This window comes from Geotrypetes seraphini, chromosome 10 (assembly GCF_902459505.1).
Source record: "Geotrypetes seraphini chromosome 10, aGeoSer1.1, whole genome shotgun sequence".
In the NCBI taxonomy this organism is placed as follows: Eukaryota; Metazoa; Chordata; class Amphibia; order Gymnophiona; family Dermophiidae; genus Geotrypetes; species Geotrypetes seraphini.
In genome coordinates this window covers 130,804,066-130,822,619 of record NC_047093.1, presented here as the reverse complement: position 1 = coordinate 130,822,619, position 18,554 = coordinate 130,804,066, and the positions used below count along the sequence as shown (strand labels likewise).

At 43.8% G+C, this 18,554-nt stretch overlaps 1 protein-coding gene across 1 annotated transcript in view; it reads left to right on the top strand.

Annotated features, from left to right (window-relative positions):
• Positions 1-18,554, top strand: part of SELP (selectin P) — a 169,510-nt gene that overhangs the window by 100,825 nt on the left and 50,131 nt on the right. Inside the window, exons 24-27 of the mRNA XM_033962306.1 lie at positions 3,071-3,256; positions 6,342-6,527; positions 9,660-9,845; positions 17,482-17,667. Coding sequence (XP_033818197.1) covers positions 3,071-3,256; positions 6,342-6,527; positions 9,660-9,845; positions 17,482-17,667 — 744 coding nt within the window. The remainder of the gene's footprint in view (positions 1-3,070; positions 3,257-6,341; positions 6,528-9,659; positions 9,846-17,481; positions 17,668-18,554) is intronic.

Sequence of the window (18,554 nt, the reverse complement as noted above, 5' to 3'; positions counted from 1 at the left end):
CTGCTGCTGGGGGTCCCGATCTTGCTGACTCTGCCAGGTAGGCCCGATCTTGCAGAGTTTGTGGTAACCAAGGAACGGATTAATCCAGTTTCTGTTCTTTTCAATGGAAAAACTTGTCTTGGAACTCGAACGTTTTGGAATTCGAAAGGGGTTCTGGAACGGATTAAGTTCGGATTTCAAGGTACCACTGTATATACATGTAAGTTGTACACTTGCCCGCAAAAGTGGCGCTACTCTGTATTCTTACACACTGATGCTACTGCTATGAATCCTTATTAATCTTATGTAAGCCGCAATGATTCCTTGCTGATAATTGCGGGGTGTAAGATACAGTATGGCATGGTAAATAAGACTATTATAATATATCACTCCATGGTGAGGCCTCTCTTTGAGTATTGCATTCAATTCTGGTTACCGTATCTCAAAAAAGATACTAGAAAAGGTTCAAAGAAAAGCGACCAGAATGATAAAGAGGATAGAACTCCTCTTGTATGAGGAAAGGCTAAAGATATTAGGGCTCTTCAGCTTGGAAAGAAGAGGTGGCTGAGGGGAGATATGAAGTCTACAAAACCCTGGTACAAGTGAATCGATTTTTTTTTTTTTTTTTTTACTTCTTCAAAAATTACCAAGACTAGGGGACATTCAATGAAGTTAAAGGGAAATAGTTTTAAAACCAATAGGAAGAAATATTTTTTCAGTCGATGAATAGTTAAGCTCTGAAATAGTGACTGGTTTTTTTGTACTTTTTTTTTTTTTTTTTAGGGGGGTTATTTGAGCAGAGAAAGAAAATTGAGGACAGTAGTTTTAAGGAAACTTGTAATTTGCGGTTCATAGACAACCCCGCGAAAGACAAAGGCGCGCGCCGACAACTGAGCGCAAGACGGAGGCGCGCGCCGAAGAAAATTACAGTTTTTAGGGGCTCCGACGGGGGTTTTTATTGGGGAGCCCCCCCCCAGTTTACTTAATAGAGATCGCGCCGGCGTTGTGGGGGGTTTGGGGGGTTGTAACCCTCCACATTTTACTGTAAACTTAACTTTTTCCCTAAAAACAGGGAAAAAGTAAAGTTTTCAGTAAAATGTGGGGGTTACAACCCCCCAAACCCCCCACAACGCCCCCACAACGCAGCGCGATCTCTATTAAGTAAAGTGGGGGGTTTCCCCCCACACACCCCCCGTCGGAGCCCTAAAAACAGTAATTTTCTACGGCACGCACCTCCGCGCTGCGCTCAATTGTCTGCGCGCGCCTTTGTCCCGGCGCACTTTTGACCTGACACCGTAATTTGCTAAGGGGGCCTTTTACTAAGGCGTGCTAGCCAATTTAGCACACGCTAAATGCTAATGTGCCCATTACATTCTATGGACGCATTAATATTTAGCGCACACTAATATGTAGCATACGCTAAATCGGCTAGCGTGCCTTGGTAAAAGACCCCCTAAATGTGGAGAGCACGTTGAAAAGTCTTCACTGTTATTATATTTTTCATGACAGAATAGACACATGGAAGGGCATAATCGAAAGGGACGTCCAAGTCCGTTTACGTCCATCTCGCAAGTCGTCCTAAGTAAAAAAAAAAACAACAAACAGCCTAGGACACATTTTGAAAAAATACGTCCAAAATTTTTTTCCTTTCGAAAATCGTCTAAGTATATGTCCTGCCGATCGGATCGTCCAAGTCGCTAAATCGTCCATCTTTATACCACATTTCCGTTCAACTTTCCGTCCAAGTCCAAAACGCCTAGAACAAGTCCTGTTGGACGTGGGAGGGGTCTGCAAAGTGATGGACTGAACACCCAGACATGGCACCTAAATAGTGGGGTACCTTACAGGGCACTACTGTGAATTTCACAAAAAGGGTGCCATGTCTTCTCCTCACTACAACTCTCTTATAGGTCATGGTGAGCCCCCAAATCCTCCAGAATCCACTAGCTCCACTTATCTACCACCCCAATAGCCCTTATGGCTGCAGGAGCCACTTATATGCCAGTAAAAAAGGGTTTTGGGGGTATACAGAGGAGTGCACATGTTTAAGTATCTTGATTACAGGGACTTATGGGCATGGGTCCTCCTCTCCATAAGTCCCTAACCCACCCTCAAGATGGCTTAAGCCGCCTCTGTGCTGGATGACTAGGTTTTCCTATGCCCGGCTGCCAGGTGATGATGGTCTGGAGGCTGAATTTTAAATGTGTGATTACGATTTTTATGGGGTTGGGGGGTCGGTGATCACTGGGGTAGTGTGTGGGGGTCTATATTATGTGTTTGTAGTGCTTATCTGGTGACTTTAGGTGGGTTTTTGTGACTTAGACCATGTTTTACATGGTCTAAGTCACAACGTCCAAGTTCCGTCGATCCTGGGCTGTATAACTTTCGGTTATACATGATGTACGACTAAGTCTAAGCCGGCCCACGTCCCACCCAACTCCCGCCCTCGAAACTCCTCCTGAAATGCTCCCTTTAGCTTTCGTCGTTCAGTCGCACTATGAAGGCCTAGGTTGTTTAGAAATACGTCCAAAACCCGTTTTTATTATCGGCACTTGGACGTATTTCGACAATGTTCATCCAAGTGCCGACTTAGGCCGGTTTTTGGACGCTTTTCTCTTTCGATTATGAGCCCCATGACGTAAGGGGCAAACTCATTTTAGGTTAGAGGGAAAAAATTAGTCAACATGAGTTGTTGATTGAATCATTGCAGTTCCCCAGTACTGAGGTCTCTTTCTATATTGTTTCTTTATTGCACTTTATTTATTCACTAAACTTTCAGGAACTCTCCCCATTTTGGCTCATATAGTGTGGGACTATGGCTCTTTTTGTAGTTATTGCCAAAATTTTTTGGTATTCTATTAAATTGTTTATGGCGATTTTAGGTCCAGTTTTTAGGATAATTGTATTAAGCAGGATATAAGGGGGGAGCATAATCCCATATGTATGAGACCCCCCTTGCCTGTAGCTGAATGACACAGGGGATAGCCATCCAAACAGGACTTAGTTCCACTGAATATCGGGGGAAGTCTTTATAACTCGCAATAACACTCTAAAATGTAGGTTAGCTTTTTTCTTTTTTATCATTCCTCAGTTGTAAAATGCGAGTCCTTCGTAGCTCCCACCCATGGAGGGATGAATTGCTCACACATGCTCAGAGATTTCAATTACAATTCCAGTTGCCACTTTGGTTGTGATGAGGGGTTTCTGTTAACTGGAGCAGAGACAGTCTTATGTACAGCATCGGGCGAGTGGACAGCACCATCACCAACTTGTAAAGGTACTACATTCCTCTACCTGTTAATGTGGCTTCCAAATGTTGGTTGTATACAGGGCAGAATTAACCAATAGGCCAAGTAGGCCCGTGCCTAGGGCCTAAAATGGTCAGGGGGGCCCGATGAAGGAGGGCATCAACATTGTTTTTTCCAAACGGCGATGGGCCCCTCCAGCATCGATTGGCAATGCAGCCCCCCCCCCCTCCATCGATGGAAAGTAAGACAAGCAAGCAACAGGAACTGTAATTGTTCAAGCAGTGCTGCTTGCCTAAAGCTTCCCTCTGATGCAGCTTCCTGTTTCCGCCTGGGCGCATGGTGGGGCCCAGTGTACTTGTGTGCCTAGGGGCCCTCAATGAATTAATCCTGCCCTGGCTGTATATGTGAACACATTCAGCATACAGTAGAGCTTGTTTATCACATATAGTTCATTGGTGAGACCTTTTCTGAAGTACTGTGTCAAATTCTGGAGGACCTTATTTGGGGAAGGATATAGAAAGAGTGGAGGTGGTCTCAAGATGGCATACCAAAATGATACAGGTCTACACCAAAATCCTATGAAACGAGATTGTAGGACTAAAAATGGATTCACTAGAGAAGAGGAGAAATAGGTAGGGGAGAGAGGGATATGATAGAGGCATTCAAATGTCTTACAGATATAGACAGCACACAAGAAGCAAATGTTTTACAGGTGATAAGTGGGCTGCCTACCAAGGGTTACCAGATGTTACATATGTAAAATCCAGACCTATAGACCCGCCCCATTATACCCATGCCACACCCCAGCCTCGCACCTAGCCCCACCCCCTCATCCTGTTCATCTCGGTTGGGAGGGCATTCGCGCATGCGTGGATGTGTAACACAATTATGCTGTTGCAATGTTGTTGGTGGGTTCCAGTGGAACAACATTGCAAAGCTAAGTTATAAGCTATTAGCGTTATTGGAATTCAGAGAATGAAATAAAATTAAAACTATAAAATAAAGGAAAGGAATATGTTGCCTGAAAGTAAAGAAAAATATGAATTAAAATTAACAAAAAAATGTATACAAAAGAAGTATATCACACGATTGGGTAGAATCAGTGAGGAATGCTGCCACGCTATACTATGCGAGTCAGGGTGGTGTTCCGAGAATCCCCAGTGTCAAATGACTAATAGGGGCTACCTTTATGACTAATAGATTCTAAACCTTGTTGTCTTTATCTGCCTCTATTGAGTTATCTGTGAATCGTAATCCCATGACTACCTTTGTGGTCTTAAATACAATATCTTTAGAACCTAAGCCTTTGGTTCCCAAACCTTTCTTTTTTTTTCTTTTTTTATAAATCTTTATTGATTTTCATACCTTCAACAATGCAATACAACAAATGCAACGTACAATGATACAATAAAATCGCATTTTAACATGCTCATAATCAACCTTTTTTTTTCCCACCCACCCTTCCATCCACCCACCCAATAATCATTCAATAGAACATAAATACATATATTACCATAAAAACTTTAAACTATTTTAGATAATGATATCTTCTCACCCACCTCAAAAATAAAAACTCAAAAATCAGATTATGACATAAATATCCCTCCTACACCCTACCCTGGATATGTACCAAAATAAACAAAAACCTGAATCGCAGTAATCACTTATTATCAACTATAATGAGGTAACATAAGATGTCATTGGGCCCCATATCAATTTTTGTATATTACCATGCCCCGCATTCTCAGCATTTATTCTGTCAAGTCTATAACTAGAGCAAAGACTTGCCCACCAGAATGAAAAATTTAAACAATCACAGTTCTTCCAATTTCAAGTGATCATCTGGATGGCTATCCCAGTCATTATAAGGAAAAGATAACCTCTATATTGATCTAAAGGGGGTTTAACATGTAATATTGTACCACAAATGACTGCCTCATAAATTAACCTTTCTGAGGACTCTCGGCAAGTTGGATTTTCAGAATATCCACTATGAATATGTATGAACAGAAATTTGCATGCAGTGAGGCCAGTGCATTGGAAGCAAACTCTCTTGGACAAAATGAAAGAAGAGCTTTAGTAAATTAGACCCTTAACAAGACAGATATTTGCACTTGTGAAGTTATAATCTTTTAAAAAAGTCTTCTGCCATGGCAAAGCTTACTGGTTTCCCCGTCAGTGATTACTGCTGTATGTATTTACTATTGCTTGAGTGAACTTTTCCACCTCAACTCCTTGGCAAATTCATGCTTTTTCAGCCTCCACATGCTGAGGAAAGTAAGATCCTACTTCTGCCAACATTTTGCCGTCCTTGTCCAAACCATCATCCTCTCCAAACTAGACTACTGTAATGCCATTTACTTCAAAGACTCCAGCTAATCCAGAACACTGCGGCCAAGTTGATCTTTGCAAAACGCAAATCTGACCATATCTCACCACTCCTGGCCAAACTTCACTGGCTCCCAGTGATTTCCAAAATCCATTTCAAATGTACCTGCTTGGCTTTTAAGATCATTCATGGCATCCTTCCTCCCCTAATCCCACTATCTTATAACTCCTCGAGTCCTGACTCCACCAGATCCGCCCAAAGATATAAACTATCCTTCCTCTCTCTACATGATATTCTCTATGCAGGTAAATTGGGAAAATCCCTCCTTTTCAAAATCACAGGGCTTTGGAATGATCTTACTATCCCACTGCGAAACCTGGGCTCCCTCCAATTGTTCCGTAAGCAACTGAAAACTTGGCTTTTCAATAAAATGTAATTCACTCTTCCCACCCTGTATGCAACCCTACCCTTATTCTTCTCTTCCTATATTTAAGTTCATGTAAACCTTTTCCTTCTCTTCCTATATTTAAGTTCTTGTAAACCGTGCCGAGCTCCACATCCGTGGAGATGATGCGGTATATAAATTTAAGATTTAGATTAGATTAGATTAGAAAGGCTAGCCTATCATACAGGACAGAGAAGAAGGCAGGCAGATTATGATATAGCCTGGAATGGTATAGAAACAGCCACATGTGATACAGGATACACTCCAGTCAAGGGTCCATATTTCTTCAGCCAGCAAGCAGTTATCATGCTAAAGATATTATACCTTTTTTCCTTTACAGTAAAACAGTGCAAAGCTTTGGCACTGCCAGATCGAGCACTGCGGCACTGCACGGATCCCATGGGTGCTTTCAGTTACTTCTCCATCTGTGAGTTTAGCTGCGAATGGGGGTTCATTCTGAATGGGTCTGCGAGCCTCCGATGCACAGCTTCTGGTGAATGGACAGCAGAAATTCCAACCTGCCAAGGTGCTTTTTACAAATATTTCATGTCATTCAAAGTAGTACTTAATTATTTTAGCCAATGTACCAATGTCAAGTATGAATAAATATGAGTTAATCGTAGTTAAAAGAGTTGCAGGGGGAGGGGATGTGTGATTTAGATTGGTTAGAAAGGTAAAGTTCTCTGCTGACTCTGGTTATACACTTCTCCCTCCGTATTCGCGGTTTCAGCAGTCGTGGTTTCGATTATTTGCGGTTTTTAGCTTGCTGGCTCCTCACCCCTCCCCCCCCCCCGGCCAATTACATCAGCTTGCATAGAGAAATTACAGATTCCAAGCGATTACAGAGAAAATCGCTCTCTTCACTGTGCTTTGCCTCTCCTTCAGGAACAGGCCAGGTATCCCTGTTATTCCCTCCCATGTTATTCGTGGTTTCACCCTATTCACAATGGTTTTTAATAGAAACCCCCTAATCACGTATGAAAAAGTGATTTGCTGTTTTTCTGTATTCACAGTTCTGTTAATCCCTTATCCCAGCGAACACGGAGAGAGAAATGTATCTCCTTGCCCCCTTCTGCCCTTCTCTCACTTTATCCCAAACTCCTCTACCTACCTACATTGAGGCATCCACTATTTATGCCAGGGTTTTTTTTTTAAATCTAAATGTCTACACCCAAAGGCTCCTTTCACAAGGCCACAGAAGCGGTTCTCCTGCGGTAAATGCATCGAAGCCTATAGGAAATGGATGGGCTTCCTTGCATTTGCCACAAGGGAATCGCTAGCGCGGCTTTGTAAAGCAAGTCCTTAAGCTGGTCTAAATGTCTGCACCCAAGGGCCCCTTTCACAAGGCCACAGAAGCGGTTCTCCTGCGGTAAATGCCCCGAAGCCTATAGGAAATGGATGGGCTTCCTTGCATTTGCCACAGGGGAATCGCTAGCGCGGCTTTGTAAAGCAAGTCCTTAAGCTGGTCTAAATGTCTGCACCCAAGGGCCCCTTTCACAAGGCCACAGAAGCGGTTCTCCTGCGGTAAATGCACCGAAGCCTATAGGAAATGGAAGGGCTTCCTTGCATTTGCCACAGGGGAATCGCTAGCGCGGCTTTGTAAAGCAAGTCCTTAAGCTGGTCTAAATGTCTGCACCCAAGGGCCCCTTTCACAAGGCCACAGAAGCGGTTCTCCTGCGGTAAATGCACCGAAGCCTATAGGAAATGGAAGGGCTTCCTTGCATTTGCCACAGGGGAATCGCTAGCGCGGCTTTGTAAAGCAAGTTCTTAAGCTGGTCTAAATGTCTGCACCCAAGGGCCCCTTTCACAAGGCCACAGAAGCGGTTCTCCTGCGGTAAATGCACCGAAGCCTATAGGAAATGGAAGGGCTTCCTTGCATTTGCCACAGGGGAATCACTAGTGCGGCTTTGTAAAGCAAGTCCTTAAGTTAGTCGCACAAGGGCTCCTAACTCAAAAAAACAGGCGCCTAACTAAAAAAGATGCCCCTGATCCGCCCCCCTAACCACACCCTCTTTTAATAATCACTTTGTACTAGGCGCCTAATGGTTGAAGAATGACGCCTACCAAGTTAGGCGGCTAACTTTTAATTAACTCCACTTAGTGTCGATTTAGAGGTGTTTAGTGCTGATTTAGCTTATTACTCAGTTAAGTTAGGCACCTATATCGGCTAGGTGTGCCAATGTACACGCCTAACATGGGCACATTTTCAAGAATTGGGGGGATCGTGCTCATACGCATGTCAATTAATCTCGGCTCTTATGCCCTTAATGGTGTGCCTAACTACAAGCGCATAGTTACAGAATTGCCTTTCTCCCCCTTGTTAACTCTTTTAAAAGGTACAAAGACGAGAGGACATTCTATGAAGTTACACTGTCATTTCATAAATAATGCACACTATTTTTTATAGTTACATGTTTATTTTTTTTCAAGTATTTCTTTACAATCCTTCAATATAGTCTCCCTGCTTTGCAATGACCGAGTCCCAACGTCCGGGAACCTTCGTTATTCCATCCAAGACACCATTTTGTTCAGTTGGCGAATGGCTCTGGTAACGGCGGAAGAAAGATGCGAAACAATGTCCACGCATAGGTTGTTTCAACTTTGGAACAAGGTCGAAGACTGGTGGACTCATGTCTGGACTAGGGAGCATGAGGTAACACCTTCCAGCCGTATTCGCGTAGTTTTTCAATGATGACATTCCCTATGTGCGGGCGAGCATGGTCGTGAAGAATGAGTGGCCCAGCCAAGAGCAAATGAGGTCGGGTTTTGTGCATTTTTCTGCGGTATACTGATATCGGTGGAATCCCTGTGGTTCAGAAAGTTCCTCGCATGTCGCACGACAATCTTGTTCAAGAGCATCAGCCACGGGTTCCACACATCATTCATCGGTTGTTGATTTCGGCCTTCCTGGTCTTGCATCATCATCTATGCTCACTCGACCACTCCTGAAAATGAGTTGCCCACCAAGAAACTGTACCACGGTCCACGGTACCACGGTTATCTCACCGCAAACTTCACGTAAACTTCATGTAACGCACTGTGGATTTCTGTTGGGTTTTGGCCACGTAGCGTTTCAATCTTAATGTATGACCTCTGATCGTCAACAGACACAGTTCCCGAGACACCTGTAGCCTCCATTTCCCACACTTGTCACAGCCACACTATGTAAACTACAGAGCTCCTAAGCACATGTCCTGCTGCTTCAAACATCATCCACTCCTCAATGTTGCCAACCTGTGTGAAATGACCCTCGTATAAGAAACAAAAAGGAGAAATATGTTTTTCTCAACGCATGAAGCTCTGGGACTTTTTGCCAGAGGATGTGCTTAAAAGAAGTTAATATAACTATTTTAAAAAAAAAGTTTGAACAGACTCCTAGATGCAAAGTCCATAAACTATTAGTAAGGCAGACCAGGGCAAGGCCACAGCTTAGTCCTGGGGTCTTTAGCATGGAATCTTGCAATTGTTTGAGATCCTGCTTGGTATTTGTGACCTGCATTACCACCACTAGAAACGGGACACTGGGCTAAATGGGACCTTTAAACCACTATGGCAATTCTTATGTTTGCATGCTGAGCCTAGACAATGAATGACCCATTACTGGTCATGGATATGCACATCAACATAGAGTACAGGTTTTCCTCTCATTTTCAACTAGGTGTACAATGTGGGCCTCTTGTGGCCCCTGCCCATGGAGGGATAAGCTGCTCACATATACTTGGAGATTTCCAGTACAACTCCAGTTGCAGCTTTGGATGCGCTGAAGGGTTTTTCATAAACGGACCAGAGACTGTCCTGTGTATGGCATCTGGAGACTGGACAGCACCAGCACCATCTTGTAAAGGTACGGTTCATCTCTTGTGACTTTTCTAAGGCATTTTATTACTGTAGTTTTGGATATTATTACAATGTATGTGGCCCCCCCAGAGTTTGCCTATATGTTTCTATAAGTGTGGATATTGAAGCTGTCTATATATTCATTAGGGACTTTTATGCAGCAGAAAAAAACCCTTCAAAAGTCAAACATGGTTGTAGTAATGGGCAGCTGAAAATTTTTCATTTTGTGTCATTCCCACAAAATTTCATTTTATTTGGGTTTTCTTTGCCATTTTTTTGTTGTGGGAGCAACGTTGGGATCATTACTCAAAGCATTTTAAATGGGCCGGTCAGAGGACGTACAAGGGGCAGAGCTAAGGAGGTACCGGAAGTTATGTGTGAACTGACAATATTCAGTGCTAGCACCAGCCTTGTTAACTGGGCATGTAGTCCTAATTTTGCCTCACTGGCTTTGGGGTGCCAGCACTATCTATCAGCCTGCACCCATAAAACATTCAGGCACCAACCTGCAAAATACACCTTGGTGAGCTCTGATCCCACCTCCCTCCCTCCATCTAATAACAAGTCCCCTCCCTCCTTCTCCCTCAGCACGATCTCCAAGCCCCTTTTCTCCTCCCTCAGCACTAGCTCTTATCCTCCCAACTTCTCAGGTAACATCTCTGATCCTCCTCCCTGCCTCCCACTCGGCACCAGCTCCAGTTGTCTCTTCCTAACCCAGTTGGGCCTACCTTAGTCCCTGGTAGTCCAGTGGGATGATGGAGGCAGAAACGAACACCACTTGCTCCTGCCCCTGCCAACTCGGTAGTAGAAATGGCTTCTGTGACCTTTAGCAGCAGTCTCATAGTATACCACTAATACTGTGAGCCTTCTAGAGCAGTGGTCTCAAACTTGCGGCCCGGGGGCCAAATGCGGCCCGCCAGCTACTATTTTGAGGCCCTCGGTATGTTTATCATAATCACAAAAGTAAAATGAAACATTTTCTTGATCATATGTCTCTTTAGTTATAAATTACAATATTATTATTAAGACTTAGCCAAAAGGAAAGTTTTATTTATTTATTCATTTATTTATTTAGCCTGTCCTCCCAAAGGAGCCCAGAACGGGTTACAAAGGTACATTCACAGTATAGAAGGACAAAATTATTGAAAGACATTTTTGGCAGACATGGCTTAGAAGAATTTGTGGCATTCGTAGACAATATTACATGGCATAGTATAGATTTAGGACAGCAGGCACTGTACTAACAGAACACAACATAATTGTACTAAAGTTTTAATGTTGTAAGCGAGTACATGATTGGTGGTTGGCAGTTTAGGTCCCGTGAGTAGCGTTGATCATTATGGAGCTCGTGAGTAGCGTTGGACATTATAAACTATAAAGAGTTTTACGCCATGCAAAATTGTCATTTCTTTAATGAGATATTAACTATTTGTTCTGAGGCCCTCCAAGTACCTACAAATCCAAAATGTGGCCCTGCAAAGGGTTTGAGTTTGAGACCACTGTTCTAGAGGTTGCTGTGACCATTTCTACTATGAAATCACCAAAAGTAGGAGTGAGTGGGGTTCATTCCTACCCACTGACTAGAGAAAAGGACACATATAATCACTCCTACTATCAACTATGTCCCAAATGGAAACACAGGGGACCTCAAAGACACTACAAGGCCGCACACCCCACCCACACCCACACGGGCTCACGCATACACAACCCGAGCATTCAAAGTCAGAAAAAAAACAAAGAAAAGCGGAGAAAAAGCCTCAGTTCACCTTCATTTGGCAAAAAACTTCGCTTACTAGAAAACACACAAAGGTTGGAAATACTTGCACACATGTGGTGGTAATTATAGGTGAAAAGCCAGCACTGTGGCAGCCCTCAGAGGAACCACCCACATCCAAAGACACGCCAAAATAAAAAAAAACAAAATGTGTGACCAAGATCTGTACAATAACATAGAGTCACCAACAACTTAAAAAAAATCCAAAAGCAGAAAAAGACAGAAAAGCTTAGCTGCAAAAATGGTCTGAGTAGTTCACGGAGCACTTCACTAGGCACTCCACCCTCCAGACACCACAGCCAGTAAACTCGACAGGGAAATCTCTGTTTCACACAGCTGCTTCAGGGGTTACAGTCTGTCTGCCATCCAGATGAGAAGTAATAATAATAATAATAGTAACTTTATTCTTCTATAGTAGGGACCGTCTGTTCAGACCACACACCAAACACAAAGAAGTTCTGGCACATTTTTTGCAGCTAAGTTTTTCTGTCTTTTTCTGCTTTTGGCCCATACCAGCCTTAGTTCTTTAATTTATACCATTTGTTTTCTAATTAGAGATCCTCTGTGTTTGAATTCCATCACCGTTTTCTTCTTCACCACCACCCTCTGGAAGGCATTCCAGGCATCCACCACCCTCTCCATGGAAAAGAATTTCCTAACGTTATTCCCAAGTCTTCCTCCCTGCAATCTCAAGTTATGCCCTCTAGATTTACCATTTTACCTTCTCTGGAAAAGATTTGCTTCTATATTAATACCTTTCAAGTATTTAAACGTCTGTATCATATCTCCCCTGTCCCTCCTGTCCTCTAGGGGCAGTGGTTCCCAACCCTGTCCTGGAGGAACACCAGGCCAATTGGGTTTTCAGGCTAGCCCTAATGAATATGCATGAAGCAAATTTGCATGCCTATCACTTCCATCATATGCAAATCTCTCTCATGCATATTCATTAGGGCTAGCCTGAAAACCCGATTGGCCTGGTGTTCCTCCAGGACAGGGTTGGGAATCACTGATCTAGAGCAGTGTTTTTCAACCTTTTTACACCTATGGACCGGCAGAAATAAAAGAATTATTCTGTGGACCGGCATCGGTCCGTGGTGAGAACACTGGGCTAAGTCGTGGGTGAGACCCCCGCCCTTCTCCACCCCAGACCCCGCCCCCATAATAGTACTAATTGCACCTTGCACGTTCCGTGCCTCATCTGGAAGCCTTCCCTCTGACGTTGCAACGTCAGAGAGAAGGCTTCCGGTTCAGGCGCAGGATGCCCGTAGAAGCCACTGCCCGTGGCTTTGTGCACTGAATCAGTTAGGAAGAGGGAGCTGGCTTGAAGATAACGCCGCATTGATTGCACCGTGGACCGGCGGTTGAAGAACACTGTTTTGGGCCTGATGCACGTGCTGGCCCTGTGGACCTGCTGGCCCTGCTGGCCCTGTGGCAGGAAATTTCTGTGGACCGGCACTGGTCCATGGACCGGTGGTTGAAGAACACTGCTCTAGAGTATATGTTTAGGTCTTCCAGTTTCTTCTCATACTTCTTTTGGTTGAAACTCCTTACCATGTTTGTCACCTTCCTCTAGACCACTTCAAGTCTTTTTATAAATCCAAATAAATTAATACAGTTTGGGAGAGGGGGAAAGGGCTGGTTCTTGTGCTGGGGGGGATTGGAGCTGGTTACAGGTGAGGGAAGGGGGGACATGCACATTCCACTGATATAGTATTTAGTTGGGATTCACATAGGTATCTTATTCGGGTCCTGGCTGAAAATTGGCCAGAACCATCAAAGAGCCTGTGGCCTGGCTGTATCCATTCAGTTCTGGTCCCTGGATATGGCCTAGTTTTGAATCAGTAACACTTCTACAATGGCCAGATGCACACTGTCTGACGGTGTATTGAAAAACAAAGTGCAGAGTGAGATTAGAATTCTCAACGGAGGAAAAAGCCTCAGACAAGGGCCCTCCCGCCTCCATAATGGTGGAATAACGGTGGTTGAGCGTTAACCTCACTGGCTAAAAAACCTCCTTTAATTAGAAAAATACTGCACTACTTAAAAGTATAATCAAAAAAATATATATACTGTGTGATAGATGAAAATATCAACTTATCTTGGTTGATTGGCACACCGACGGTGGCCAGCGTTTCACTATTCAGCGACCTCAGGGTGTAACATCTCCGATCAAAAGGCCGTTCACAGCAGGTCCGAGCGCCAACTCGACCTCTTCCCGCACAAACTATCGTGCGTGCCTCTCAGTACACCATCAGACAGTGTGCATCTGACCATTGTGGAAGGGTTATCTATTATAGTTGGTTTTTCACAGTATCCGAGTCTTTTTGGCTACCTTTGAATCGGAGCTTAAGTCTATCCAAGATGGACAGTGATTTAAGAAAAAAAAAGCTGACCGTTGCCGGTTAAATATTTCCCAGGTTGTTGACAGTATGCCCTCTTTGCAATAGTGCGCACTATTTTTGACAAACGATAAAGTACAAAGTGTCATGTTTTATTCTGTTCATTTTTATTTGGTAACAACATGCAGTGATGCGGGATATGTCATTGACGTTTCCCATATTCTTGTATCGGCATACTATTTTTGCATTTAGAAAAGTGACCCTCCCCCTCTTATACAAAACCGCGGAAGCGTTTTTTTTTAGCGCAGGCCGGCACGTTGAATGCTCTGCGCTACTCCCGACGCTCGGAGGAACTCTATGAGTGTCGGGAGCAGCGCAGAGCATTCACTCACCGGCCTAGGCTAAAAACCGCTTCCGTGGTTTTGTAAAAGTGGGGGGGGAGGGGGGATTATTATCTGTGGGTTAATTTAAGGCCATATGTAGTGGCTGTAGGATCAGTGGACCACATAGAAATTATATTTGTATGGACTGGCCTGCATATTGAAATCTTCTCCCCTCTTTTACTAAGGCGCGCTAAGCGAATTAGTGCACCCTAAACGCTAATGCATCCGTAGACTAACGCATTAGCATTAGAACATAAGAAGTTGCCTCCGCTGAGGCAGACCAGAGGTCCATCTCGCCCAGCGGTCCACTCCCGCGGCGGCCCATCAGGCCCATTCCTGATCAGTGGTCCCTGGTTATTCCTATACTTGCCTCTCACTCCTATCCCTGTACCTAACTCTACTCTTATCTGTACCCCTCAATCCCTTTGTCCTCTAGGAACCTATCTAAACCTTCTTTGAAGCCCTGCACTGTGCTCCTGCCTATCACAGAGTTCCATGTATCCACCACTCTCTGAGTGAAAAAGAATTTCCTAGCGTTTGTTCTAAACCTGTCCCCTTTCAACTTCTCCGAGTGCCCCCTTGTACTTGTGGTTCCCCATAATTTGAAAAATCTGTCCTTGTCTACGTTTTCTATGCCCTTCATGATCTTGAAGGTTCCTGTCATGTCTCCTCTAAGTCTCCGCTTCTCCAGAGAGAACAGCCCCAGCTCTTTCAGCCTGTCAGTATATGAGAGGTTTTCCATACCCTTTATTAGCTTTGTTGCTCTTCTCTGGACTCCCTCAAGTACTGCCATGTCCTTTTTGAGGTACGGTGACCAGTACTGGACACAGTACTCCAGATGCGGGCGCACCATTGCACGATATAGTGGCAGGATGACTTCCTTCTTCTTGGTCGTGATACCTTTCTTAATGATGCCCAACATTTTGTTTGCTTTCCTTGAGGCTGTGGCGCACTGCGCCAACGCCTTCAATGTTGTGTCTACCATCACTCCCAGGTCTCTTTCAAGGTTACTTACCCCTAGTGGTGATCCCCCCCATTTTGTACGTGAACATCGGGTTTTTTTCCCTACATGCATGACCTTGCATTTCCCTATGTTGAAGCTCATTTGCCACTTTTTGGCCCATTTTTCCAGCGTCGTCAGATCCTTTTGGAGATCTTCGCAGTCTTCCTTGGTTTTGACCCTGCTGTATAGCTTTGTGTCATCCGCAAATTTAATGACCTCACATTTTGTTCCCGCCTCCAGGTCGTTAATAAATATATTGAACAGGAGCGGTCCCAGCACCGACCCCTGCGGAACTCCGCTCGTGACCCATTGCCAATCTGAGTAGCATGCACTAATCGGTTAGCATTCCTTAGTGAAAGAGGGCCTTAGTGTCAATGATCTCTGGTGTATAGGCAGAAACCTGTTGTGTGTAAAGATGTCTTGACCTTATATAGAAACCTTAACCATATGGATTGGAATTATGCCCTTGATTAGGGCAAGAAGAAAAGCCGTTTCTGCAGATAAAATACTATTTTATCTGAGGGGAAAGGGTTGTATGTCACCTGTATGGAGGGTGGGCAGTAATCAATGTGGGCACTTCTATGTCATGTTTTTAGTGGGCATTTCAGCAGGTGGAGTAGAGTGAGGCAAGGGCACATGTAATTTTGGATATTCAAAACTACTTACCGTATGATAGTTTGCCTTCAGATACACAGATGCACATTTTTGTGGCTATTTTTAATCATAAGTAATCAAGTATGAATGTAATTTTTTAAAAAATTATTGTGGCAAATGGACCAGGCAATTTGCAAGTCTCTGGATAGTATATCTATCCTAATATTTCTATAGTCTGGTTATGGCACTGGGGCATTGCTGCGACCTTAATTTTTAATATAAGATTGAACACTGCTTCAGCATATGGACTATTTTTTTTTTTAATTCATTATTCATTTTGAAAACTTACAGCAAGCGTACAGGAATATATCATTAGGAACAACAATAACACTTGTAATTCTCATATAATTCTAAAAACATAAAAATTATATCCCGTCTCACCCACCTTCTTTCAAATATTATAATCAATTATATCATAAATATAATATAAACACATAATTTAGTGAAATTTCCAGAAAAACTCCCCCCACTCCCCTATGTGTACATATATTCATCCAAGGAAAATGATGTTTACTTCTTACAATATCGTTCCAATGGCCCCCAGATCTTTCCATCTTAAAAATATGGCATACCGAATTCCACCAAAATGTATAATTGAGATTAGTATAATTTTTCCAGTTATTGGTAATATGCTGAATAGCAACCCCAGTCAAGATTAATAATAGCTTGTTATTATGTGCTGATATTTGACTTTTTTTCCTCATAGACATGCCAAACAGAATAGTATCATAGGATAATGCAGCATGGTTTTCTAATAGACAATTTACTTGAGTCCAAATTGAATTCCAAAATAATCTTATACAGGGACAATGGTAAATTAAATGATCAAGTGTCCCCGCTTCCAGATTACAATGCCAGTATATGGACTTTTTGAAGTTGAGAAGTACTGCACTTTAAAATGGGAGTTATATTAAAAAAAATGTAGACCAATGAGGATGGGTGTCAGGTCAAAAGCGCGCCGGGACAAAGGCGCACCCAGACAATTGAGCACAGCGCGGGGGTGCGCGCCGCAGAAAATTACTGTTTTTAGGGCTCCGACGGGGGTGTGTGGGGGGGAACCCCCCCAGTTTACTTAATAGAGATCGCGCCGCGTTGTGGGGGCATTGTGGGGGGTTTGGGGGTTTGTAACCCCCCACATTTTACTGAAAACTTCACTTTTTCCCTGTTTTTAGGGAAAAAAGTTAAGTTTACAGTAAAATGTGGACGGTTACAACCCCCCCAAGCCCCCCATAACGCCGGCGTGATCTCTATTAAGTAAACTGGGGGGGATCCCCAACAAACCCCCCCCGTCGGATCCCCTAAAAACTGTAATTTTCTTCGGCGCGGGCCTCCATCTTGCGCTCAGTTGTCGGCGCACGCCTTTGTCTTTCGCGGGGTTGTCTATGAACCATGAGGATGCGCTGTAAGATCCAGAAAGTTTTGTGATTGGATCGAGTATTTTGAAAGCATGAGTTGATGCTTGTTTGTACGATGATCTAATCTTTTCTCAGCCGTATCATGTAAAGCTCTGCAGCCTGCGGTAAGAGGAAAAATGCTCTGCTCGCATCCTTTGGGAAACTTCTCTTATCTGTCAACCTGTGAATTCAGCTGCGAGGAAGGCTTTCTTCCGACTGAACCAGAGACTTTGCAGTGCTCCACTGCTGGCGACTGGACCTCACTGCCGCCGGAATGCGAGGGTAAATAATGTTTTCTTAATGGGTGCAAGTGAACCGTTTTGTTTATCTGTTTTCACGTTAAACTGGAGGAGAGGCCTAGTGGTTAGAACCCCTGTTTCAGCACCCTGAGGTTATGGGGCTCATAATCAAAATGGAAATGCGTCTAAAAACCGGCCTAAATTGGCACTTAGACGATCAGTGAGACAAGTCGTCCAAGGGCCGATAATCGAACCGGGTTTTAGACGTATCTAAAAATGACTTAGGCCTTCACAGTGCTGCAGTACGCCCAGAGCTAAAAGAGGCGTTTTAGGAGGAGTGGTGAGAGCAGGATTTGGGCGGGACGTGGGCCGTCCTAGATTTAGTCGTGCTGCATGTATAACCGAAAGTTTTGCAACACTGCCTCGACGGAACCTGGACGTTGTGACTTAGGCCTTCTACAACCAGGTCTAAGTCACAAGAAGGTATCCAAAGTGACCAGATAAGCACTAAACACACAAAGTACAGACCCCCACACACTGCCCCAGTGATCACTGACCCCCCCCCCCCTAAAAATCGTAATAACAACTTTACATATCTGCCTCCAGAACATCAGCACCTGGCAGCCTGGCATAGGAAAGCCTAGTAGAGCTGCACAGAGGTGGCTTAAGCGGTCTTGGGGGTGGGTTAGTGAGCCATGGAGAGGAGGGCCCAGGCCCATAAGCCACTCTAATCACTGCATTCATGGTGAAACATGTGCACCCCCAAAACCCTTTTGTACTGCCATGTTCAGATTTGGTTTATTAAAATTCTCGATATACCGCCCTTCAGTGAAATTGGAGCAGCGAACAATAAAAAATCATGAATACAAATGGAACATATCTGATAAAATTAAAGGGATTGCACAGATTGAAAATGTATAAAGAAGGCCA